This window comes from Eschrichtius robustus, chromosome 11, assembly GCF_028021215.1.
Source record: "Eschrichtius robustus isolate mEscRob2 chromosome 11, mEscRob2.pri, whole genome shotgun sequence".
Lineage (NCBI taxonomy): Eukaryota > Metazoa > Chordata > Mammalia > Artiodactyla > Eschrichtiidae > Eschrichtius > Eschrichtius robustus.
In genome coordinates, this window is record NC_090834.1 from 69,790,877 (window position 1) to 69,816,891 (window position 26,015).

The window sequence follows — 26,015 nt, forward strand, 5'->3', positions numbered from 1 at the left end:
TGGCATCATCACTTTCATGAACTATGTAAGAGCCTTCCCACTGCTCTCCTGGCCCTACTCTGTCCCCTTGCTCTGTCCTCTTCAATGCTGCCAGAGACCTTCCTCAAAGACACGTCTGCCTGTCACTCTCCCACTGGCCTTCAAGGGCCCCTCCAGTGACTTTCCAGACCATTTGTCCAAGAGTTGAAAATTTCCTCTCCTTTCCTCCCAGCTCCACTGGGGAGCTCCAGTCCCACAACTCCCGGAACAGATCTCCACATCCAGGACACGTGTTCCCTCTGAGAAGCTTCCCTCACTCTCCCAGCAAAGTTGGGACCTCCTCCTCTCTCCCCTAGCGCTTTGTTCAGATCTCAGGTGTGTCACTGGCTGAGTCGAGTTTTGTCCATTCGTCCGTCTCCCCCACCAGCTGTGGAAGCCTGGAAGGCAAGGACCCGTCTTCCAACCTTCCTGTCTGAGCCGGGCAGCGCCAGGCTCCTCCCGTGGCAGGGAAGCAACAATGTTTGTTGGCTCAAGGAGTTCAGGCCCTGAGGTTTCTTCAGGGCTTTATGGCTCACGAAGTCCTATCTTCTGTCTCGTGGGGGCCTCGTACCTGGGGAGGGGTAGTCAAGTCATCCCCATTTATTTTATAGACATGGAGGCTGAGGTCTGAGCTCTCAGACTATAGGCTGTTAAGGTTCAAGACCCACATCTCCTGTGAACCAGGCTAGTCTGGTTTCTATAACCAAATTTTAAAATTAGAACCCAAGAGGTTATTTAGAGCAAACCCCTCATTACCTGATAGGGAAACTGAGGCCTGGCCTGAGGATTATTTTCTCAAGGTTGCATGACCCACTGCTGTCCAGTGGAGATTTAGAAGGCAGGTCCTAGATTTCCAGTCTAACTTTCTTTCCACGCCCCTTCTCTCCTCCTCCGCCTCCCTTCTGTATACAGCCATCAGAGAACATTTGGGGACCATCTGTCTGCATTTACAGGAGGGTGAAGAACTTACAGAATGCCCTGAGTCAGAGGGAAGGTAGACATGAATAAAACTGACCCTGCCTCAGGAGCTTCCCTGGAGGTGTGAGACCAGGGGTGGCTGGTGTCTGGGGGCTGCAGAGCCCAGTGGAGGGGGGGAAGGAGGGGAGGGTGAGGCTGGGGCAGGGTACAGGCCCCAGAGGAAGGGCAGCCGGCAGGCATGGCTGGGGATTCAGAGGCTGGCCTCGTGGGCACTGAGGATCCACAGTGGAGGGGGCTGGGGAGGATGAGGAGTCCGTGTTGAGATCCTGAGCAGCAGCGTGAGAAGGGGTTGGCAGGACCTAGGGGAAAGCTGCTTTAGTGGTTCTGGTTCTTAGTGTCTGGCCAAAGAGGTCCTGATCAGCCAGCCTGCTGTGGCCTGAGAATCCCTCCCGTTTCCTGGAGAAACACAGAAAGTGGAGTGTGTGCATAGAGGAGGGTTGAACGATAGACAGTTCCATCATTGTCTGAAATGTGTATGGGGAGGGAAGTGTGTGCATTTCTGGCCGGCTCACCTCTATTGTGCTCAAATGAATTTTGTTTTGTTTCTGATTGACCACCCTTCCAGTTGGTCTTTTCCCCCATCTCAATCTTAGGGCTCTCCTGAAACACTCATTCCGTCCAGATGTGATACAGGCCCAGGTTGGTCCTGCTCTTTCCAGTTTCACCCTGCCCCTTCTTGCAACTTCCTGGACACACAGACTGGGAGCCTGGTACCGACTGCAGGCTCCGTCTCCACTGGCAGGTTGAAACATACACTTTGCCCAAATTACAGAGAATGTGATGTTTGCCAAATAGGTACCTTGACATTGAGTTGTTTTCCAAAACACGACCAGGCTATAAACTTCTGCAGGGAAAGTGTGCAGTAGCACATCATTATTGTTTACACCTTTGGCTTACATTACACTCTACATTTCATCAAGATCAGTTCATCTTCATAATAAGTAAATCTTCATTTACTCCCATTTCACAGATGAGGAATTTGACTTAGGCTGTGACCTGCCCAGGGTTAATGTAGCTGTCTATGGGCTGAGCTGGGCCACAGCCCAGGCCTCCTGTTTATAAATTCCCTCATCTTTATAGCCTACTAAGCTTCACCCATATGCAAATTTCTGAAGGGCCAAGGACATAAGAGGAACTCAATAAATATTTGTTGAATGAGTGAACTTTGGTTATTTTTTTCCTTTTTTTGGGGCGGGGTGTGGGGTCACTCTTACCCATAAATGGATCCTCTTTGGCAGCAAAGGGAACACTACCCTGTGAAGTATTTGAATTTCTTTCCACGATAAGGAACTAGTGAGTTCTCTTCTCACCCAACCTCACCTCCGGGAACTGGGTCACGCACACTGAATAATTAATTCCTTGAGTCTTTAACTCCTCCTGATGCTGAGATGATCTGACCAACATTGGTCTTGAAAGGTCCCTGGCGGAGACAGAGCCTGTTGTTTGTCATCATAGACCTTCAGATGACCCATCTAATTGCTCACAGGGAATACTCTTGGCCTCATCAGGTCAGACTTCCAGCAGCTTAATTTGATTCCCTCCCGCCACTCATCCCCATCAATCTCCCCTAGACCAAAGGAGAGAGATCTTTGTGGGTTATCTTCGGTATTTAGGGTTCTGTAGGGACAGGAAGGCCCACGTCTCCTTTCTCACTCCCCCTCTGAACTCCTTAAGATTTTGTGGCAAGGGCTGGAGAAAGAGCAGAGGACCATGTCAGGTTGGGAAGGAATGCATGGGGCTAGGGAGGCAGTTATCAAAATATCTGCTGGGCCTGCTCTTTCCCTGAGTGACACTTGGGTCATGTTGCTTAGAGTCTGCAGGGGATCCAGCTGGCCTCATTAGAGCAACCTAATTAGATCTCGAGTTCAGCAGAGTAGAGTGGAAAAAAGAGTGGGCTGAGGTCAAAAGACCCACGATCTGGTGTTGGTTGTTCACAGCTCTTCGGCATGGCCATGGGCCAGTTACAGAACTTCACCTGCCCTCAGGTTTCTTATTAAGGAAGTGAGGGAGGCACAGAGGGATGTGGCATCTTAAAGGAGCCTCCTGGACTCCCAGTGCCCACTCTGCCTGTCCTCGTGATCAGCACCGTCTTCTCCTCCAGGTTGCCACCTCCTCTGCTTGCTTCTGTAGGCATTTTCTCCTGGACTTTGTAGTGTTGCCTCTCCCCTGCCCCACCCCGAGATATGCCAGAGTGCAGATAAAAACTGCCTGTTGCTGCCCTAGTCTCCTGCCAAGCAGCCTGGAAAAAAATGTCTAATGATTTGAAAGTGCATTGGGGACCTAGGAGGTACAGGTTGGTATAGGAGGGGAGTGGGATTAACCCGTGAGTGGAAAGAAACCAGCCCAGGTTATTAGGGGTTGTTGGGATATCCAAGATCTTCATGTCCCGAGGTGCCTGGACTCTGTCCAGTTGTTTGACCAAAGGATACTAGATATGTTCTTAAACACATGGCCCCAAGTTTATCATCTTCTTCCCTGGCCAGGCTCTGTGGTCAGGGGTGATCAGACACTCTGGAGCAATAATGGTTGTGGTGTTGGTGGAAAGCTGCTAAGGGGGAGCTAAGAGATGTCTCAGACAAACAACTAACACACAAAGGGCAAGGGTTGAGGAGGGTGGATCTGTCTCTAAGACTGATGATCTTTGGGCGTGAAAGCTGGAAAGAACCTACAGGTCATCTGATCTATCTCTCCAATTTTATGGGTAAAGAAACCAAAGCCCAGAGATGTGACTTAACCAGACCCATAAAGCAAGCTAGAGGTGGAACCGAGATGCAAGCCAGGTCTCCTGATTCCCAGCCTTGGAATCACAAACCTGATACAAAGTGGCTATTTCCCCAGTGCCATGTTGCCTCCTCTTGTGGGTTCAGCCACTGCCCCTTTCCACTCCTCTCCTTGACCCTGGGCTTGATTGTCCAAGGTGTTATCAGGGCCCACAATAACCTCCTTGTTTATCGAGGCCTAATAAAACCTGGGTGTGACATCACCTCGAGGTTGAGGCTTCTCTCACATGTGGGCTGTTTGACTTGTACTTAGGGATTTAACACTGTTGGGTCAGCAGTATTCTGTTTTATGGTGTGGCTTGGGGTGAAAGATTAATGCAAGACAGGAAATGAAGGATATGACGGCCCAGCCTCAGCAATAGTGGACTCTCGTGGGTTTATCATTCAGGTAGAAATCAGCTTTGTTGCTAATCATGCCTCTTTCTGAGACTCTGGAGCTGAGGGCATGAATCAAGTGCAGCCTGCACCATCCCTTGCTCTGAGAGGGGGCGCTTTGGGTTGGAGGCTGTCCGCCCCATCGCTGTGTTGCTGGCACGTAAACCAGAACGGAAGCCATTCACTTCTTTCTAGAGGGCTCCATTTGGCTCAGCACTTCCTGCTGAGCTCAAGGAAATGTATTGTGAACTCTTTCCATTGAGCAGGCGCTGGGTTTACATATTTTACCTTGTTTTTCCTCACTGCGGCCCTCTGAGAGGTGAGCATGGCTCTTTGTTGTATCGAGGAGAAAACAGGCAGATACAGGTTAAATAACTAGCCCACGTCCCACAGGGGCCAGGGCTCAGACGCAGGGGGTCTGGTCTTAAAGCCTTTCCTCGCTCCGTATATCACACGGCCTCTCTTTGCATGGAGAAGGGAGAGCTGGGCCAAGTGGGCCGGGCATTGATTGAGGCATCAAGCATTTATGATGGGACTTCTGAGTGCCAGGCTTTGGGCTTGGTTGTGGGGATGCAAAGGTGAGTAAGACCTGGTTCCTTTATTCCCAGGAGTTCATGGGCTGACCTGGTGGCAGGACAGATGTGTATAGAGCCACAGCCACTGCTCTAAGCAGTGTCATAATGAGTCACACACCAAGTGCTCTGAAAGCACTGAGAAGAGAGCAACGCACAGGGAAACTGGCACCAAGCATGTGCTCTGGGACTTGGCTATTGAGGGGTAAGTAGGGGATTGCCAGGCAGAGAAGGAGGCAGAGAGTTTTCCAAGTGAAAGATGTGGCGGTATGAAGGCTTGATTCGGTACTTGGAAGTGAGGAGGAGTCATGGGCATATTTTCTCAGCTGAAGTAGGAGTGGAACTTTCAGTTGGGAGATAAGCTGGGGGAGGAGGGGTTTGGGACCAGACTGTTAAGGGCTTTGTAAAACACTTGCTAGTTATGTGAGAGTCGTTGAAAGAAATATCAGACCAGCAGAGATTCTCCAGATATGAATTCTCCAGGCGTCCGAAGTACCTTTCCCTGTAGAAATGTTTGTGGGACTTGTGTTCAGACAGTTTGTGTCCATTTTCTACATTTTGTGTCTCACGAACCAGTGGAGGTGTTTATTGATGGCGCTAGGGCATCGGGGTGGGGTGGGCCACACTGACAGTTCATATTTAAAATGTCTCAGATTCCTCTTGCCAAATAAGCTGATAGCAGACACCCTTGTGAGTTCATGTGCACCCTGTCTCTCCAGGGATTGTTTTGCATTCCAGACAAAGCCACACAATAATTCTGTAGCAGCTGGGGGTGTGGGGTGAGAAGGCTACTTAAAGATCAATGAAAATATATTGCGGTTTTTAAGGACAATATTTACAAGGCAGAAGTATCTAGGAAGTGGATCATTTGCCCTGAGGGTGAGCCAGAATCTTTTAAAAATCCCAGCCCTGTAGAGTGGGAAGGGTCTTGGGGAAGAGAGAGAGCCCTTCGGGAACTCGTGCCTCTCTCCTCTCTAATGAGCTCCTTGCCGAGGTCTGCCCCAGGAAACCTATTCTGGAAGCAGAACTTTGCGCCTGACGTACCCTTCATGGAGGGGAGGGGAACAAAAACCCGGAGAGCGATCTGGAGTCCAGGTCTTCCTGCTCTCGTATCACAGTCCATCTCTTGTGGCCCCCTGGGTTTCGTTTCTTTACAAGGAAAGAGCATAACATAAGCCCAAACACCTAGAGAAGAGTCCAGCGCCTTCATTCAGCCAACCCAAATGTCTTACATCGGGATGGCAGGAGACTGTCTCCCGAACCTTGACAGAAAATTCCCCGGCTCGGTCACATCTTCTGTGGTCCTCCCTGGGGCTGCTCTCTGTCGGGGTGTGGGTCAGGGAGGGGCGTTTTGACCCATCGAGTGAGGAATGGCCAAGGCAGTCGCTGGTCCTGGAGTGCTTGTCTCAGCATCTCTGAGCTCACAGGAACGTGGCCTTTGAGTGTCACCTGGAGAGCCGGGTGTCCCTCCCCTCAGAGCTCTGCGGCCCCCCTCACACAGGCTCACATCACCCTCCAGGTCAGCCCCACGGCTGTTACCAACAACAAAGCACAACCTGTCAAGCTAATCATCTCCTCACAAGTGGGGTCAGCAGCTGAGTGTATTTTAGGGACTGGTTCTGCCCTAATCAGAGAGGCCTTTCTGTATTTACTGTCTGAAACCTTGCATGGTTTTAAAGAGCCTTTGTGAAAATAGTTCATAGGAGACTTCAGTTCCTCTGCATAGTAAGGATGTGGCCCAAACAGTCTTTCTGTCTCCCTTCTGCTCAGACACCTGAACCGGCCCCCTGGTAACGGCACATTTGATGTGGGCACAGAGCCCCTTGGGCGGGTCTGGTGAAGGGAAGACAGCCTTGCTCAGGGCTGTCTGGCCCTGTCAGTCTCTGGCCTGCTCACCCCCCAGAGGCTGCATCTGAGAGCCATTAAGCTGTGTTCACTTAGCACATTGCCCGGCACAAGGTAATCGGTACCTGTGGGGTGAATATAGGAACAAATACATTACCAACAAGTAAACCCTTCCGTTTGCCAGCAGAGGCAAAAAGGACTGCATACCTCTCAGGCTGAGTTGCCCGAGTGCTGTTCACGATCCAGCACGCACTCCAGGAAAGATCCCTCTGGTCCTGGGCACAAAGGGAATTACAGAATCTCCTATCTCCTGGTTTGGGCCTGGAGGGAGGGCCAGAAGAACTTTCATCCACATCCAGAAATTCCCCCACTCAAGACTATGAGTCCTATTTTCAAGGCTTAAAACAAGCCTAACATACAAACAAAGAACAGTAACAGCAACAAAGCATGGGAATGTGGGCCCCAGCGAAAGCAAGGTAGAGTCCATCCTGCTGGCTACCCCAGCTTGCCCAGCCCGTCCCCGCTTGGCTGAGCAATCCCGTGCTTGGACATGTCTCCCAAGAGCCTCCCCATGCGCATCCTTGTTTTGTCAGACTGCTTTTCTGCAGCACAGGGCTTTTCACATTTACATCACAGATCCCAGCTTCCCAAGTGTGTTGACATGTCAGTAGGTTTCGAACAGCCCATTAGGCTTTTCTGACTCAGGCAGGGCTCACCTGCCTGTGCATGTGCACACACCTGCTCGTAAAGGTTGAATGCAGTTGACAGGCCGTCGTGTGGAGACTGGGGTAATGGGTGTGGCCAGCTGAACTGCCGGCTGGGTGGACACCTCACTGGAAGAAACAGGCAAACATCTCCCCTTCCCCTGCCCCGGGCACACCTGCACAGAGGCCAGCTGACCTCCGAGATCCAGGGAGGTATTATTTACATTGCTAATAACATTAATGATAATATAAACAACAAAGCATGTATAATTGCATATCAGGAAGTTAATCCTGAAATTAAAGGTCTATAATTCAAATGAAAAATGTCGGAAGTCTTTTAAGTGAACTCTAAAGGTGGTACAGTGAGAGCTGTTCCATTCCTCCTGAAATAAATTTTTACCGGTAAATGTTCATTCATTCAACAAACATGTACTTATTACCTACTAGGAGCAGACACCACACTGGCACCAAAATTACAAACATAAAAATCAGTAGATAATTCGTTAATGGGTGAACTAGTCCAAAGGGACATAATACAAGAAGTTGAATTATTTGATTAAATATTGATTGAATGCCAACTGCATACTTAGAACTGAGCTGAATATTCTGGGAAGTAGAAAAGAAACAAAACACCCTGGCCTTTTCCTTAAGAAGTTTATACATTATATTGTCCAGACAAGCATAATGCACAAAACTGTGTTGGGTTCAAGGCTAAATGAAGTGCCAAATGGCCGGTTCTGTGTCTCATATGACCCCACGTGTGTTACAACTGTCTGTCTCTAGGAATTACTAGATGGTAATTTCTCAGAAGCTGGGGAGACAGAGCTTGTTCCCCTGGTATCCAGAGTGCCTAGCAGTTTCCCCCTTGGACCTCAGGCTGCAGAGATTCTGTGTGGGAGTAGGCCCAGGAAGCTGTATTTTTGGACACTTCCTAGTGAATCGTGTGGTGTAGAACCAGGTTTGGTGACTTCTGGCACAGACTCTGAGAGTAAGAAGAATGCATGTGAAAGAAGGGTCAGTACAGGATGGGGAAGCTTTTGTGCCTGAAAACTCCAGCTCATCCCTTAAGATCCAGCTCTGGCGCCACTTCTTCTGTGAGCCTCTCTCCAGGCTGTGGGTCACTCCATCTCCCATCTCTGTGTCCACACGTCTTGGTACCCACCTCTACTGCAGCTCTTACCTATAATTATTTAAAATTGATTCCCTGAATAGACTGTGATGCCAGCACATAGTAGGTCTTCAATTAGTACTCCAGGGCCTGACTTTGCTTCAGAGGTTGGGTAAGATTTGAGCAGGGATGGGAGGAGGAAGGCAGAGACCAGATGTGGAGCATTAAATGGGCCAGTCTGTCTGATGCAGCCACAGGGGAGCCCTAAGACCTTTGGGAATTGAGCCTAACAAGGAAATGGGGGCTGCGTGGAGGGGGCTGACGAGCCCATCATGGGAGTTGGGACTTACACAGTGGGGCTTAGGGAGCCCTGAGGGCTTTATGAACGGGGTGGGGTGATGCAGACAAGACGGGAAGGGGAAGACGTGAACTGGAGACTAGTTAGGAGGCGCCCGTGGTAATTCTGGTGGTGGTCAGAGAGAAAGGGCGGTCACAGTTCACGCCACCACACAGCCTAAATTTTGTGGCTGCTCTTGATTGGATTTTACCAACAAGCAGTGGTTATTGAACTTCTGCCATTGCCAGAGGCACAGGTGCCAGGCCCTGGATATGCAACACCTGGCATCACAGAGCTCACGGTCCAGTGAGGCAGGCAGACCCAAAAGTAGTTCATGCGATAGTCTGTATGCAACCATCACTGGAACCTCCACGGAGTACAGTGTGGGAGAAGGGGGTGTGGGGAGACCAAGGTAAGACTTCAAAGAACAGTTGCAGCCAAGAATACTGCCTAGCCTGGCGTCACTGAGTTTCATCCTCATGTAACCCAGTGGGGTCAGGACTGTTATTATCTCCATTTTATGGAGGAAGAAACTGAGGTTCAAAGAAGTTAGGTGACTCATCTAGGCTCACACACCTAGTAAGTGGTGGGTCAGGTTTGTAACAAGTCTTCCTGACTCCAGAGCCCACACTGGGACCCCTGACACTCTGCTGCCTTTGATGTTTCAGCCCCAAAGCCAACTGGGTTTTTACCAAGTGAACGGAGTCTGGATGGGCCTTCTCGATGGAGGGACCAGCATAAGCAAAGGCATAGGGAGGGAGGCCTGGAAGAGTCCAGTTTGTTAGGGAGCTACAGATGCAGATGGCTCAGTAGGTCTGGACTTGGGGTCAGGGAAATGGTGAGGTGGCAGGCTGGAGAGCAGGCAAGGGGCGAATCAGGAAGGTGGTTTTTGTCTTGCTCTGCTGAGATGTTTGGCTCTCACCCTGAAGATGCTCAGGGAGCTGCTGAAGGATTTGAAAGAGGAACAGAACCTGACCACGTGTGCATGTCTGGTGGAGAGATCTCTCTGGCAGCAGCTCGAGAGAGAGGCTGGTGGACCGGAGGCGGCAAGCAGGAAGGGCATTTATGCGGAGGTTTTGAGAGTTAAGTGAGAGGGGAGGCCGGACGGGAGGCAGTGACTGGGGCTGTTGCGGAGGCAGTGCTCGGTGACTGGCTGGCTCCTCGAGGTGAGGGAAAGTGGGCAGAGAAGGTGACCCCAGGGGTTTGGCGTGAGAGTCTGGGTACAGATGGTGCTCTTCACTGAGGCTGGGGATGCCAGGGAGGTGAAGGCGGAAGGTAAACTGACCACCTGTGAGGTCTCTGCAAGACAGTCAGGGGAAGAGTGTAACTGGCAGTTGAATACAGCTCTGGAAAGCAGCTGGGGGTTCAGACAGAGGGATAGCTTGATGGGTCATTGGGATGTAGGTATTGGTTGATCTGTGGGCGTGTTGAGGTCCTTGAAAACAGGAGGAGTGTGAAGATCAGAATCTCAGGAAATTTCAGGGGCATTCAGAGAGAGATGTGTCTGCACAGACTGAAGATGGGAGAGACCATGGGCAAGATAAGGTCCAATAAGTGGCAGTTAGATGTAGCCACAGAGTTGGTGGTGGCCTTGGGCATGATGCCTAGGTGGGCTATGTGTGGGAGGGGGAATGAGACTGTGGTAGATTAGAGGGTGAGTGGAAGTGAGGAAGTGGACATTGCCAGGCTAGACTTTTCTACTGGGAACCTAGACTGTGAAGGGAAGGAGGGAGGGTGCCATTTTTTAAGAGCAAATACAGATCTAACTGTGGTTGAATTTGTGCACATCTTTGAGACTGATTTCACATCGTTAAATTCACACATCCAAAAAAGAACAAAAAACACTTTTGTTAGGCAACGAGTTCTTTTTTTTTTGGTTTGAAAAAATGTAGTTACTTGGCACAATTCTTCAAAATGGGGGAGCCTTTGGAGGACAGACTCCATGAGACACGGCTGGGCTGTGAGCTTCTGGGGCGGGGACTTCTCTGTGGTTGTCCTGGGCTCCTGGGTATGGTGTGTGTAGAGCGAGCAGGCGTTGTTGAGAAATCCTTTTCAAGTTCACTCTTCCACGATGCCTCCTGCCCAGCATCCTTCTCTATCCTCCAGACTCATTACTAGGGTTGCAGTCCCTGAGGCCTGCGCTCAGCCATCCAGACACAAAGGCTCACCTGGGGGGTGACCTTAAGGGTGTGCTGGGCAAGGCCTCGGTGGAAAATATGCTTTAACTGTCCCATCTCAGCTTAAGGTAGATAAGGGGAGATGATCACCCTTACCATCTATGTGAAAATGCCCTGATTTCTGCTGTGGTTTGGCTTGGGCTACCTCGGGTGGTGGGTGTTATCCCCAGGGCAGTGGGCTGGAACGATGCTGGAAAAGCACATCCTGAGCCCACCCCATGAGAGGCACCTTCATCTAATTTTCGCAGGGACTCTGTGTTGTTTGTGACTTGCTCAAGGGAATGCTGGGGGACTCGGAAGTCCACATTCTTTCCACCACACCACATAGGCTTCCAGGGACTCGGGACCTGAGGGCTCAGGGGGTTATTGAAACCAAGGAAATGACTAGCCTATCTGTCCCGTTCTCTTGTCTTATTATAGGGAAGGGATGTGGATTTTCACCATAGGGTATATATGTGTGGGGGGAGGTTCCTGAGTGAGGGGTGGTCAGGCATATTTCTGGGGGTTAACCCCCAATGACAAATCTGGCATTCCTACCATGCTATGGTTTACCTACTGGATTAATTGATATTTCCTGCCTAACAGATAAACCCTTGATTCTCAGTGTCTTCACATACTTCAGGTTTATTTCTCACATATGTGAAGTCCAAATGTTCCTGGTCATAGACGGCTTTCCTCCAAGTGGGCATCAGGGAGCCCAGCTCCTTCCTTCTCATGGCTTTGCCATCTTGCACATGTGATTTCCATGGCTGCTATGCTCTGGCAGAAGTGGAAAGAGCCTGGAGGATTGCCACGGGAGGTTCTCATGGGTTGGTCCTAGAAGTTACGTGCGTCACTTCTGCTCACATTCCATTCCCTGGAACTGGTCACGTGGGCTCACACAGCTGCAAGGAAGGGCCCAGGAGGAAGGAGCAATGTGTCTGGTGATCAGCTGGCCTGCCTCTGCCATACCCACCCCGGCTAGAAAGTCACCCACCCCTCAGCTGACTTTTTATTGGTATATTCACCACAGTTATCCACTATTGCATCGAGATCTCATTATGCCAGATCCTGGCATTTTGGAGTTTGATGAAAGAAGGGGAGTATCATGAACCGAAGGGTCTAGACCAGAGACCATGTCCCTGATGTGGTGTACGAGGCAGCACTTGGATCCCTCCATCCACTTTGTGTGGGAGCTGTATGGGATTGTGGTTACAGATGTGGGCTCTGAACTCTGGCTCTGGGATGTCAAGTCACAAGTTCATTACTTCTGGCCATGTGTCCTTGCCAAGTTGCTAACTTTTCTAATTCTTTGAAAAGTGGAGATACTATTATCATTAGATAACAGTATCTAATGATGCCTTGGTTTGTTACAATGATTAACTTCTTTAATACATAGAAAGCTTTTTACCTTGCTGCTCAAGACTTCATAGATGCTCGTTAAATGTCAAGGATTATTATGTTCCCAAGGTCTGAGCATTCATTCATTCATTCAGCACATAGTGTTTAGAGAGGGCCTTGTGCTAGGAACTGGGAGTAAGGAAGTGAAAAATTAATTTCAGCACAGGACTTACTGTAACTGAGGTAAGCACAGATACTATGGGAGAGATCCAACCCGTTTTGGAAAGGGGTTGGCGATAAGGAGGTGGAGAGTGTCTAGAGAAGAAGAGCTTTGAAGGAAGACTAGGAGTTAGTGGGGTAAGGATTTGTTCACATCCATGTGCTGTGCTTAAGAACAGTAAGTATGGTATACGATATGTCAGACTTACTGATTTTTCAAACGGGCAAGCTTCTTTGCCTCGCAGCAGGATTCTCCTAACATGAACAGGATTCATACCCAGTGTCCCTGAAATTGATGTTAGTCAATGAAAAATATGCGAAGTTCTGATTTTGAGAGACAGAAGTCTTATCTAATTACACGGCCATTGTTTCTCCTCGTTCGAGTCTGATGGCATGTCCAACAGATCTGGGCTGATCTGGACCTGCCCTTAGGGAGTTTTTAGGGAATCTGTACACTGCAGGGCAGAATGCTCCCTGCTTTCAAGGAACTGCAGTCTGCTGACTGCACTGTCTAGGGACTGTCAGAACACAGGAGTGTTCTCCCCAGGCAAGGGATGGCAGGCGCTGAAAGCTGAGACCAGGGAGCCCCTACCCAACCTTCCCTGTGATGTTGAAGCAGATTTTACAGGTGCTGAGTGAGGGAGGGGCAGCATTGGTGGTGGTGGCCTGGGGAAGGCAGAATAAGAGATAAAAATTGGAATTTGGCAGGGCTGAGCTTCCAAAGGCTTCCTGGAGTCAAATGAGATTTGGAAGGAAGACTGGGAGAAGCCCAGAAGACTTACAAAAAAAACAAAAACAAAAACAAAAACCAAGGAATTATGCCATTGAGCCAAATAAAAAAACAGCAGGATTCTTTCACTATTTATTTTATTACATTTTAACTCTAAAGTATTTTAGATAATTTGCTTCATTGTTAATTAGGCCACAAATTCTGTACTCTGGCCTTGGACAGCTCCTGCTGTAAGGTGGCGATGGTTTGTTTTTTTAATGCATTTTATTTTGTTTTTTTTATTGTGGGAAAATATGCATGACAAAATTTACTATTATGGCCGTTTTTAAATGTTCGAATTCAGTGGCATTAAGTATATTCACATGGTTGTGCAGCCATCACCACCATCTATCTCCAGAACTTTTTCATCATCCCAAATTGAAAATCTGTACCCATTAAACAATAACTCCCATTTCCCTCTTCCCCCAGCCCCTGGTAACCACCCTTCTACTTTCTGTCTCTATGAATTTGCTTATTCTTGGTATCTCCCCCATTAGTTTTGAGATAGGGTGGCCTCCTGGAAATTGGAATTTGGAGTTCACAGTACTCCCAGGCAGCCAGTGGGTCATGAAGGTGATTTAGGGCATACGCAGAATGGGCTGCTGAGTTTTTAGTGGTGAGATGGGCTTGGTGTGTGTGCTGAGATGTATGTTATTTTGTCAGGTCCTGGCCTATAACCAGGTAGGCAGGTGTCTTTCTTGTGGGGTTGACTGGCAAGGGGTCTGTGGGCATAGCTGAGATCATGTCAAGAGGTATTATCTTCCCCCTTCCCCAGCATGGCTCTTGGGAAAGGGGCCTGCCTCACTGGGCTTGGAGGTCTGTGGTCTAGCGAGCAGAGATGTGGCAGGAATGCAGCCTTGGGGACCTCGTCCCTCACCTGTTGGAATGTAAGCCCGTTCATTAGATTAGCAGTGTCAGGGCTTCTTACAGGATGGCATTGCTAGTGTGGCTGGAGCCATACAGGCCTGAGGAAGAGAAGATACATGAGACCAAGATAGTCTAGTCAGGGAGAGAAGACTCCGGGACTTGGAATGTGTATAGAGGAGGGAGTTATAAAAGCTGTGTGTGCTTCCAGTAGAAAATCTGGAAATAAAGAAAAGTATAAAGCTAAACATAAATCATCTGAAATACCATCACACACACGACCACTGTTCACATTTGGCTTGCTTCCTTTCTCCTCTAGATATTACTCTAAGGAGTTGGAATCATATCGAGTACTTGAATTTGTATCCTGCTCTTTTCACCCTGATTTAGGGCATAAGCATTTTCCTGAAGGATTAAATGTCTTTATAAATATTATTTTTAAAGGACTGCCTAATACTTTATTGTTTGGTTGCACCATAACTTATGAAGCCACACCCCATTGTTGACTTTTGCAGGCTCTCGGAGCCTGAAAGAACTTCAGGGACTACAGAACTTAACCCATTTAATTGACACGGCGGCTTCAGAAAAAGCAGGTCGTATTATTTCCGTCTCCATGACTCATATCAATCAGTGACGAAGAGCATGGATTTTGAAGTGAGGTGGAACTGGGCTCATTTTACAGCATGTCCACTCGGTACCTTGGCATGTGGAGGGGGTTACTTGCCCCTCTGAATCTGCCTTCTCTTCAGTCAAATAAGGATGGTTGAATGAGATCATGGCTGTAAAGGACCTGGGACAGGGTCTGGCACCCGTGAGCAAGCAGTGTGGTGGTCGCTGTTCTGATGAGGCTCAGTCTCCTCATGCCCAGGCCCGAGTTCTGCCCACCTCAAAGGCTTTGCTTCTCCTAGAAGGTTCTTAAAGACAGGCTTAGCAGTACAAGCAGAGATGTGGGACACTGGCCAGAAATCATATGGAAAAATTTAAAAATTTGTACATGTGTGTTTGTGTACACACATGCATACAAGCATCCACATATACAGGCATATATGCAATACATATACACACATATACATACATTTATACACATACTCATATATATGCATACATGGACGTGAACACACGCACACACACGTAGCAGCCACACATGGCAAATTTATACTTGCATAAGGAAAGTGAGATGAGCAAGTTCTGGAATTACCCCCTACCCCCAAAGTCCTTGCTTCTTACAGAGTAGAAACAGAGAGAGAGAGAGAGAGAGAATCACCCTACCCCATAGACTTCTTGTGAGGACTCCATAGGATAATGTGAAAGAGCCTGGCTGCCGTGGGCCCCTGGTGATGTTGGCCTCCTTCCTGGCACTGTGACTGGTCAGCATATGGCTCTCTGACTCATGGGTTCGGGGTTGGGGGGTCGATCTCAGGTCATCCTGGGATCTGTTACTGTGAGTGATTCCACAAGCAAATGGACTGAGGTGAGGAAGTGGGAATGTGTGAGGTCATTTCAAGCCAGAGCAGTGGAGTCAAGTCACTATTGAAAAAGAGAGAGGGGAGGGCTGGGGATGGAAGGGCAAGACCACATGGCCTTGGCCTCTCAGAGGAGGAGCAGCACAGAAGGCCAGGGCCTGCAGTGCCCCTGGAGTCTCTTTCCTGAGCTCCCCACCCTGGGCCAGTGTAGACAGAGGGCAGTGTCCAGGCCCTGCTGCAGGCTGGGCACTTGGGTGGGCTTTCACAGTACGTCTCTTGGGTGTGTTTTCATTAGCTGTTCCAGTCGGGGCTCCAGATGGCACGTGTAAGTAGACTGCATGTATGAGTTCAGCCTGCATGGAAGGGGCTTTGACTTCCTGTGGGTGATCTCAAGGGCTAAAACCAGGAGCGGGGAGGAGCTATTGGAGAGACAGCATTGATCTCCCTGGAGAGCAGCTAACAGGAGTCATCTCACCGAGGCTGTCTTCCAGCCAGTGGAGGCAAGGGTGGGGCAGGCTGCCCCAGGAAGTGGTGCGTGCTCCACTCGGGGAGTTGACCGAGGGAAGGCTGGGACCCCTGGCTGGAAGGAGATTACAAGTGGCCCTTTCGGTCCCTTCCCAACCCTGGGAGTTGCCCCTTTAGGTTCAAGTTGGTGTCACGTGCCCTGGTAGATGGAAAGCCAGGCCTCCCTGGGCCAGGTGAGAGGGTGATGTCTGCAGACATCACCTGTAAACCAGGTGTTCTGCCCATGCTGGGCTCTGCAGAGAGGCAGTGTGGGAGGCGTTTCCCACTGCCTTGGCCCTGGCTGCCTCCTGCCTCATCTCAGATGTCAGATCCAAGTAGCCATGACCCAGGGTCTTCCGAGTGCGAGGCACAGAGCCGGGGGCTTTTAGTCTTTCCAACCACCTGCGGGTGCACAGGGGTGATGACCCCCATTTCACTGCCGTGGAAACTGGGCCTTGCCCCATGGCCCTTTGGGGCGGTCAACCTGGGAGATGGTAAATTTGAATGGGGGGCTTGGCAGTGGAAATGAGGAGAGGGTTTGGTTTTTAGATTGAATTTACCTTGGAACATGTCTGTGAGCCTCAGGGTAGGGTTGAGGGCTGTGCTTACCTCATGCTGCTTTGAGGGAAGGTTCTGCCCAGTGTCCCTCCCAGCCCTCCTTAAGTTTTTATGGAACTCCGTTTTGTCCACTGCCTGGTCACACTCTTTGATGCCATTTGGCAGGTGATGAGGCCCAGGAGAGGCAGAGGTGTGGGAGTCCCACATGTGAGTCCATTGGCAGCTCTTGGGCCAAAGAGGCTCATCTCATTTTGAGAGCTGCTCAGGGCCTCTGCATAAACCTTGAACTTGTCTCCCAGTTGTCATGGGCTAAGAGCCCATTACCAGTGCTGGGATCTGAGGCCCTGAGTTCTAATTTGTAACAGCCAGAGGCAGGGAAAGGGAATTGCTTTGTGACTCATAAAGTCACATAGGCAGAACCACAAATAAGGGACTCCAGTTGGCAAAGACCAAATTGCTTCAAGGCTATTCTTAGAAACTAAAGCATCACGTCTTGTTTCTTCCCGGAAAATGCAGAAACCTTTCATATTTCTGAGTAGTTGGTTTTATTTATATTTCATATCCAGCTCCAAAAAGGCAACAGCTGGGTGGTGATTGACAAGGAAGGCTAACGAGAGCTATTACCCAGGATCCTCTGATTTAACTAATCCTTGACCTTCTTCTTTTAGGGAAAGAGAGGGGTATCCAGCAAAATACTACACTCCAGTTTCTGGAAGCTGGGACTCAGACTCAGGGGAGTCCTTCTAAATCAGCCTTTCTAGTTCACTCACAAAGCTACCTTGTACCATGGATGTTTTCAGTTCATTACCCAAATTTCCTCATATGAGGTTCCCCACTTTTCATATGAGAAACTTAAAACTTGGAAGTGGAGTTGTCCAAGGCTACACAGTTAGGAAGTGGATTTGAAACCAGATCTTCTGTATAGAAAGCCCATGGCCTCTAATTATAAAGTATACATAATTGCTTGACCCGGGAAGCTAGTACCAGTGGTCATAATTATGTTCCTTCTTCTCTTCCTTTTGGTCTGATGACGTTTGAGCCATCTGACAAATAGTCATGAGTGCTGGTCATCATGGAGTCACTAGGTGCTAAATACATTACCCACATGATTGAATTTACCCCCCTGTGACTCAAGTATTGGTATCCCCACTGATCAGATGAGAAGACAGGCTGAGACAGACTAGATAACGTGCCGAGGGTCACACGGCTAGCGAGTGCGTGAGACCAGACTCACACCCGGGTTTGCCAGACTCTGAACATCTGGATGCTTTTCTGTGAGGAGACCTACTCCGCATGGGTGTCAGAGTTATTTCTAAGGTCTCTGACTTCAATTGGAAAGCGGTTTTACAGGTTGAGACTAAACCCTTTAGAGATGGCAGGGAGGCAGGGCCGAGCCTGGCACGGGCTGCAGTGGGCACAGTCCCAGGCAGGGCTTATCTTCTTCTGTCCAGCCATCTCCCTCCACCTTCCCATATCTCACTCCAGATAAGAGCTAGTTCCTGGAGCTCTCACACCCACCCAGGGCCCTCAGCACCACTTTGTCTCTTTCCCTTGGGGCCCTAAAATTAAGTTGTTCATTTTTCTTTTGGGGGAGGAGGGGAGGCGGCTGGGGGGTTGGGAGGAGTCAGGTTCTTCCAGTTTATAAATTATTCTCTGGGAGTCGAGTCTGGCTTGATGACTCAAAACAGTTCACCATTTTAGACAAGGAGGAGTTGGCGACTTGGAGAATTGATTTACAAAACTCTTTTTTCAAACTAGTGCCTTCCCCAGCTTCAGATCTGCCCCAGGTGATGGCTTCAGCATACATCACATCACCCTGGTGCTCCTAGGGCCAGGCTCTGCCATCACTCACGAATCTCTCACTCCACAGCAACTCTGCAAGCTCTCATGCAAAAGACGCAGCTGAGGCTCAGAGCTTACATGGCTTGTGTGAAGCCAGGTGGGCAGCGAGGGACCAAGCTGAGCTTTGGACCCAGGTTTCAAGAGCCCCAAAGCCTGTGGTTTTTCTCTGCACCACCTGCCCATCGTCAGAAAGGACTGGAGGATTCCAGTGCAACTCCAGTAGCTTTGCAGTTGTCAGTCAGCTACTGCAGCCCTTGTTCAATCCCGGGCGTAGAAGTGGTTCCAAAGATAGATAAAGACAGAGGATGTGAGTATGCACTGAAAAGCGAACGAGTCTTGTTCTCTGTTTATGCTCTCTGGGTGGTGAGTCTTGCACATGGAGAAAGTTGAGACTTTCTCCATGTGCAAGAGGCAAAGTTTATGTGAGTGATGCCAACGTGAGCACTGCAGACGTTAAAGGAGCTGACTGATCATGCTGCAGGGAATCCGTGTCTTTTGGTGCCAGCTTTCCAAGTGGGTTGAATTTGTTGAGTTGAGGGGACTAGAGGACGGAGTCCTGTCTGCAGAGTGGAGCTTGGCTGGGCCTGGAGCAGGGAACGTACTGTTCTCCCTTCGGCCGAGCCTGGTGCCAGGCCCGTTGGAAGCTCTTGGGGGAAGAGAGATGGGAGGGAAGGGTCCTATGCTGTAGCCCGTGCCGCCGCACCCATCGGTATCTGGCTGCCTGGAGAGCTTGTCGGCCCCCAGCAGGCGGCCCCTCACAGGTGGTGCCCAGCCAGGCTGCCACATGACACACATGTGTGTGCTTTTCTTTCCCTTGCTCTCCCAGCTTCTTTCCTCATCGTGCTGGGCAGCCCCTCAGCTGCCTCCTTCCCCAGTCCACCCCGGCCATCTCATCTTCCCAAAGGCTTGTCTCACCCCGCTGCTCTGTCTCCTGAGCCCCACGGCCCTCTGGAGAAGCCAGGCCCCCTCTACGGTCTGCCCCAGACACCCCACCACACCTGGTCACCACTCCTGAACTCCCGACACCTTGAACTTGCTGTCATTCTGCAGCTGTGCTGGCTCTTTCCAGACTCATGCCTTCATATGGTCCATTCCCCAGTCTTCTAGTGAAAACCACCTCGTTCCTAAAATTGTAGCATTTTGGCATTTCCCTCTTGTGGCTCCTCTGGACTCCTCCAGGCTCTGTTTAACACCTTCTTTGGGCTTCCATGTGCTGTGTTCATTTTTTACAAGCGCTGGCCTGGTTGTCTTGTAATCAACTATTTACGGGCCTGCCTTCCTCACTAGGCTCCATCTCTGTATCCCCAACATCTAGGGTGACGCGTGGCCCTTGCTAAGGCACCAGTAGTTATTGCTGAATGAATGAGTAAAAGATTAAGGAAGAAGATAAACACCATTCTCTGCTTTCAGTTTTATAAAGCCAGCCTGCAATCCAAATGCACCCACAATGGCATTTCGGTCTGGAGAGTGGGAAGCTGCCCAGCCCGAGGGCTTTGTCTCTGTTTGCTGACCTCCCCCTGCCAGGCCTCTGTCTGGGGGAGCTTGGTATGCGTTTACAGACCCCCTCCAGCCCTCCTGACAGCTGGGCCAGCCCCAGCTCCTTCACACTTATCTTCTTGCACTAGCTTTGGATTCTGGAAAAATAGCTAGTGCTTTGGAAAATCAGCTGTAATTTATTTTTGTTCCTTTGAAACTTAAATGACTTTCCTAAGAAAATGCCTGAGGTTAGAGTGGTGCAGAGAAGAAAGGACGATGGCCAAAACCCAGGCAAGCTATTTTTGTAACGTGAATGAACCTCCATCCCGTTTTTCCTTCCTTCAGCCTAAGCACTTGTTCCAAATAGCTCCCAGCTTGGGCTTACAAAGCACAGGCTCCTTTTGTGCATCAGGAGGAGACCCACGTGTCTCTCTCTCTTTCTGTATGTCTGACTGCGGGGGATGCTGTGCTTCTAGCAGATACTAGGAATGGAGAGAAAGTTTGAGAAGTTGCCGTTTGCTGTCTGTAGAAGGGAAAGACCCGCCTTCTGGTAACTAACGAAGGAAAGCTTAAAAGTGTAGTGTCTAAGGATAGGTGGGATGGTGGTCGTGAAATCTAGGGCGGCATGTGCTTTGCTTTTTGGGGGCTGTGCACTCATGTGATTCGGTTACGTTAACATTAGTCAACCAATTTATGGCACCAAGAATTATAGGTTTTCAACAGTGCTGAATCTAGTGTGCCTTTCTGGGTTTTGTTTGTTTTCCTTTTGCTAGTTACTACTTCCAGAACCACTGCTCATAGCAAGATTGACCAGGTAATATTGACATCAGCCAGGATATATCTTTGGCAATGTGTAGTTCTTTCCAGCCAGCCAGGGGAATGGAGTGTTGGGGAGAGAGATTGCCAGCAAGGCAGCATTGCCAGGTTAGAAGGTATGATTATACCTCTCCTATGGATTATGTATGTTTAGTATTAAGTGTTATGTTTAGTATGTTAGTATCTTAAAGGGATTGTATTTTTACCTCTCCGCACCTTCTCCCCACTCTACCCTCATCCACAAAGCTCACCTCTGCCTCTGCCTACCTTTGCAGGTGTGACGTTTCTCCAGGTACTTCATGGTGTTCTCCTGCATCCTCTCCACATCACTGCTCTACGTGCCTCCTGAAACATGGGGGAAAACGAGGACGAGAAGCAGGCCCAGGCCGGGCAGGTTTTCGAGAACTTTGTCCAGGCTTCCACGTGCAAAGGCACCCTCCAAGCCTTCAACATCCTCACACGGCACCTGGACCTAAACCCTCTGGACCACAGAAACTTTTATTCCAAGCTCAAGTCCAAGGTGACCACCTGGAAGGCCAAGGCCCTGTGGTACAAACTGGACAAGCGTGGGTCCCACAAAGAGTATAAGCGAGGGAAGTCTTGTATGAACACCAAGGTAAGGGAAACTCCAGCATGGACGCTTCTTACCCTGTGGGGCATGTGGGTTGGCTTGTTGGGAGGTTAGGAAACTGTTGCCATTTTGCCATTATAAGGTTCTTAGTGGGTGTGGATGTGTTTTATTGTTTGGCTCAGCTGAAGGTTGCCTTTGTCTGTATATGAACAGCTTATCCTGGTTGGGGGCTTCTATCTTATCATGGTGGCCTCACAGCTCTTCTTGTGTCCTTCCCAAGGCTGAGAAAATGAAGGCATGCTTGATGTTATCCTGTTTCTACTATTAACTACTACCACTACTTCTTCTAGTAGCTACTATTTACCAGGTAGCGTCTTTGGGCCAGGCGCATTCTGTACGTGGTCTTGTTGACCAGCACAGTAGTCCTTTGGATCATTTAAGAGATTTGAAATCTGAGAAGTCAGTTACCTTGCCCAAAGTTACATAATAAGAAGGCCACCTTGGTCTCTCTCATTCTAGGGCTTAGGCCCTAAATTCCCTAGAGAGGCATAATTAGAGTTGTGTCGCCCTGGGAGCAAACATTTTAGAAAGCTCCCTGACTTCAGTTGGCTAAGAAATAGGTCTTTGGTCTTTACTGTCTTTTCCTCCCTCTCTGTCTCTTCCTCTTCACATCTCCGCATTCTCCACCTCCCCACCCCCTTCCTCTGCTCAGGGTCCCACTCACAGTTAACCCTCCACAAGCTGGTCGCTTTCCCCATTGAGTGGCCGTAGGCGACATCGGTGAACGTGGGGCTGCCCAGCGCATCACATCTCTGATAGCTCTGCATCACCCATCCCCAAATGGGCAGCCAGAAGTCAAGACTTCCCTGGGGGCTGTCAGCCCTGGGCACTGGTCCAGGCTGTATGTTTAGGTTAAAAGCAAGCGAGCTGTATTTAGACCTCACAGGAGGTAGCTCAGCCAGAGCCCTTGGAATTCTAGTCAGTGCCAATCCTAGACAAGAGGATTGAACTCTCCATAGAGATCAGGACTGTTGTGTTTTTGTTTTGGTGATGTGGAGCCGTTGAGTCCACCGTGGGATACGCCGCTTTCCCTTGCCCCCGGGGAGACAGCTGCCAGGCTCCTCTGAGCCTGGGATGCACAGACCGTTTGGAGCACAGGCAAGCATTCCATCAGGCTGAAGCAGCCCAGTTGCCTTAGCCCAGAGCATATTAGCCATCCAGGAAGGGCCTGGCCATAACCTGCCAAGCTTCGGCCTTACACAGAGGAGAGGGAAACATTAAAGAAAAAAGGGGGGGTGGGAGGTGGGGCCAGTATCCTAAGTGCCACCCCTGCCCAGTACCTCCTTTCCTAGTTGTTGTAACTTCATGGTTCATGGTTCACTGGGCAGCTCTTCAGAGTTCCAGGAGGGGGAAGCTTTTAACTTTCAAAGCTTCACCCTTTTCAGTAATTGTATATGGTGGTCTTCTTTTAAAATAATCCATAGAAGTCAGGCAGCTGGGGTGCAATATGTTTTCTCAAGGAAGACTTTCAGAGCTCTTATTGTATCAGCAAATGCATTGCACCATACACCCAACAATTTCTAGCTGCTGAGGGACTCTCTTGGTGATCTGAAGACAGACCTTTGGAGGGAGTCGTCCAGCGGAGGGATGGAATGGAGGGTTGACCACCATGAAGATGTCCTTTCAGAAATCACTAGCCGGTTGCCTGGTCTGTCTGGCCAGCCCCTATTTTATAAGCTTTGATGGCTTGAAGTGGAAGAGTCCTTAACATCCTGTGGTTGGCAGGTCATCATTGATGCCTAAGATACAAAGGAAAAGGACTGTCTTTAGTTAGTGATGCTGGGTAAGAGTGGTTCTTGCCCAGGAATTTATACACCTTTCTCAGGAGGAGGAACAAAGACATCTGAAATGTGGTAACCCATCCCACAAAAACTACTTGGATCCTAAAGTGTAGAAGATACATTTGAAAATGCACTCTACGGATGGTTGTGACTGTGTTAGGCTACTTTATCCTCATGTTTCAGAAACTCAAACTAACCTAAACAAAACAGGGAAATGAGGGAAGTGATTAACTCGTATAAACAGGAAGGTCCAGACACTCAAAGTCTTTCCCATCCTCTCTCCTTCCATCTTTCTTAGATGTTTTGCCCTGTTTTGGCTTCATTCTTCCCTCCTGCAGACAGATTTTCTTCATGATGCTAGCCTCTCGTTCATATCTTTGTAGCTCTGTGACCCAAAAGACCAGGATCTTTCTCTTCCTGCTCGGTATGGAAAAAAATCTCAGGGAAGGATTTCAACTGGCTCACCTCTGGGCCAGTTATTGTGGCCAAAGCCAGAGGAGCTGACCACTGCCTTTGGCAGCCCTTATAAACATCACATGATTGACCTGAGGGAGGAACAGGTCCCCAGGGACGTGGAGGTGGGCGATAGACAAACAGCAGGTGTCGTCTACCTGATGGGTGACTGCTTGTTTGCTTTCTGGTTATGGAACAGGCCTCTCCATGTTGGAGTCACGTGGTTGGCTGGTGCTCGCTCTGAGAGCCTGGCGCTCCTGGTTGTGAGTCAAGCAAAACAGAACATTGTCCTTGCTCTTTTCCGACATGAACAGACACTGTCTTGCTCACACACCTCGCTTAGGTTTATCCTTTGGTGTACTAGTTTACGTCGTCAAGCATTAGCCAAACAAGAAGTGCTGGGCGTTATTGTGTACGTGGTTCATCATTAACACCAAGCCGTGTAACACAGGCGTGTCAGGTACCAGGCATATAGCCAAGCTCCTGCTTAGCCGCAGGTAGAGTGGGAATGAATGAAATGCAGCCAGAGCTCCCACCTTTGCACGGATGTGGATGCATCTCGGCACCATCTGGAGTGGATCTGGGCCTCAGAGATTCACAAGCATTAATCAGCCCCTTCCAGGCACTATGAGCCCTGTCTGCTCCCTCATGCCAGCAGGACTGTGTGTGTGTGTGTGTGTGTGTGTGTGTGTGTGTGGTGTGTGTTAGTGGTGATGGCAGGGGGAGATTGGTGACCAGGAACTGTTTGGAGAAGATGACCTCTGGTACAGGTGCCAGGGGACAGGGAGGAGGACCTGCAAGGTCCCTAGAGCAGTGGCCTAGGTGCCAGCTGCATAATCTAACTTGGGATCAGTGTTCATTATTGATTATTATTTATGCGGGTTTTGCCAGGCACTTAATAATTCTTTCCCTGGGTGTGATCTGTTTGGATAAGAAAGGAGTGAACCAAGGAGCAAGCCAAAGAAACTCTTTCAGGACTGATATTGGCTCTGAATTAGGGTAGTACCCGGATGAAATGCCACATCCAATTGTGTAATGTTCCTGGGGAAAACGGCCCTGAAGAAAATGCAGTACATAATTTGGCCTGGGAATTACCATCGTCACAAAGTCATGGAGTCTGCTCATTTATTTTATATGTACCTTTAATGCTAGGAGGAACTTGAAAGAATGTTGTGTACAATCTCTGCATTTGACAGATGACAACCAGGGGGCCCAGGAACCTGAAGCTATTTGGTTGAAGCTAGCGGGAAGCATTGCCAAGATTTGGATTCTGTTTATTGGTTTCCTCATATAGTGTTTCGTTCATTCATTCATTAGGTATTTCCAATACCCTATACATTAGTAGGTATTTGACAGAGGAAATGGTTTGAAAGCTTAATAAGAAGTGGTTCTCACTTGAGCTTTCTATAGAGAGGACAGAAGTGTTATCATTTCTGTATTTATTCACTTAATCATTTATGAGGTGAATGATTATTGAGCAGCTACTATGTGCCAGGCACTTGTCTAGGCACAAGACAGCCACTTAATAGCTCTGCGGCCTTGGGCAAGTTACCGAAATCCCTGATCCTCAGTAGCCATCTCTGTAAAATGAGGATAATAATGGTACTTCCTTCATGGAGTTACTGTGAGGATTAAATAAGGTAATCTTTGTAAAGTGTTTAGAATGCTGCCTAGTACATAATAAGTGATCAGTAAATGTTTAACCATTATTATCATTAATATCCTAAGTGCTATGAGAGAGTTGTATACACTGTTCTGCAGGAGTACAGAAGAGCGACTGGGGTAGTCTGGGAATGCTTCCTGCAAGAGGAGGTATGATTTGGGGCTTGACAGACGAGTAGGAGTTTGCCTTGCTTTACTGAAGGAACAGCTAGAGGGAACATAAGGCAGAGAAACATATTCTGGTAAGAGTACATTACTCATGGAATGGGAATGAAGGTACCCGTGGAGAGAGGGAAGCAGGGAGAGCATGAGAGCCAGAGAGAACAGAATGGATGAATGACAGGAGACCAGAAAGGCCTCCTGGGGCCAGACTGTGAAGAGAGGGTCCCTCGGTCAAACAGAGGACGTGGAGGGTCGTTGAGGATGAGCCCCCGATTCTCAATCCAGGGTTCTTTCTCCCACCCTCCAGGGGGTAGCTCAGTAATCACAGGTAACCAGTTCAGACCAGGAGGCATTTGTACATCATTGCCATAAAAACCTGCTTGCAGGAAATGACTCATGGGCTCCTGTCACCAGCAGCCATGGGGCCAGCCTATATAATGAAAACTCTTGGGTTATCCTGTGAGAAGGAAATGTCTGTGTTTTGTGAACATCCAGCAGGGTCACGCCACACCTTCTGCACTTGAATGTGACCTTTGTCTGTCTTTGTGTCTGCACTGGCTCCCCAGTGGTGGGTAACCCAGGCCCCGTAATGCTTGCAGCC

At 49.2% G+C, this 26,015-nt stretch overlaps 1 protein-coding gene across 10 annotated transcripts in view; it reads left to right on the plus strand.

Annotated features, from left to right (window-relative positions):
- Positions 1-26,015, plus strand: part of MICAL2 (microtubule associated monooxygenase, calponin and LIM domain containing 2) — a 224,182-nt gene that overhangs the window by 27,114 nt on the left and 171,053 nt on the right. For 8 of the 10 annotated variants that reach the window (XM_068555431.1, XM_068555426.1, XM_068555425.1 and 5 more), the window contains one exon: positions 21,001-21,341. In XM_068555431.1, coding sequence (XP_068411532.1) covers positions 21,078-21,341 — 264 coding nt within the window. In that variant the 5' untranslated portion in view covers positions 21,001-21,077. Of the gene's footprint in view, positions 1-4,759; positions 4,929-20,277; positions 20,460-21,000; positions 21,342-26,015 lie in introns of those variants that run through there. The other 2 variants (XM_068555423.1, XM_068555427.1) reach the window with 2 other exon arrangements.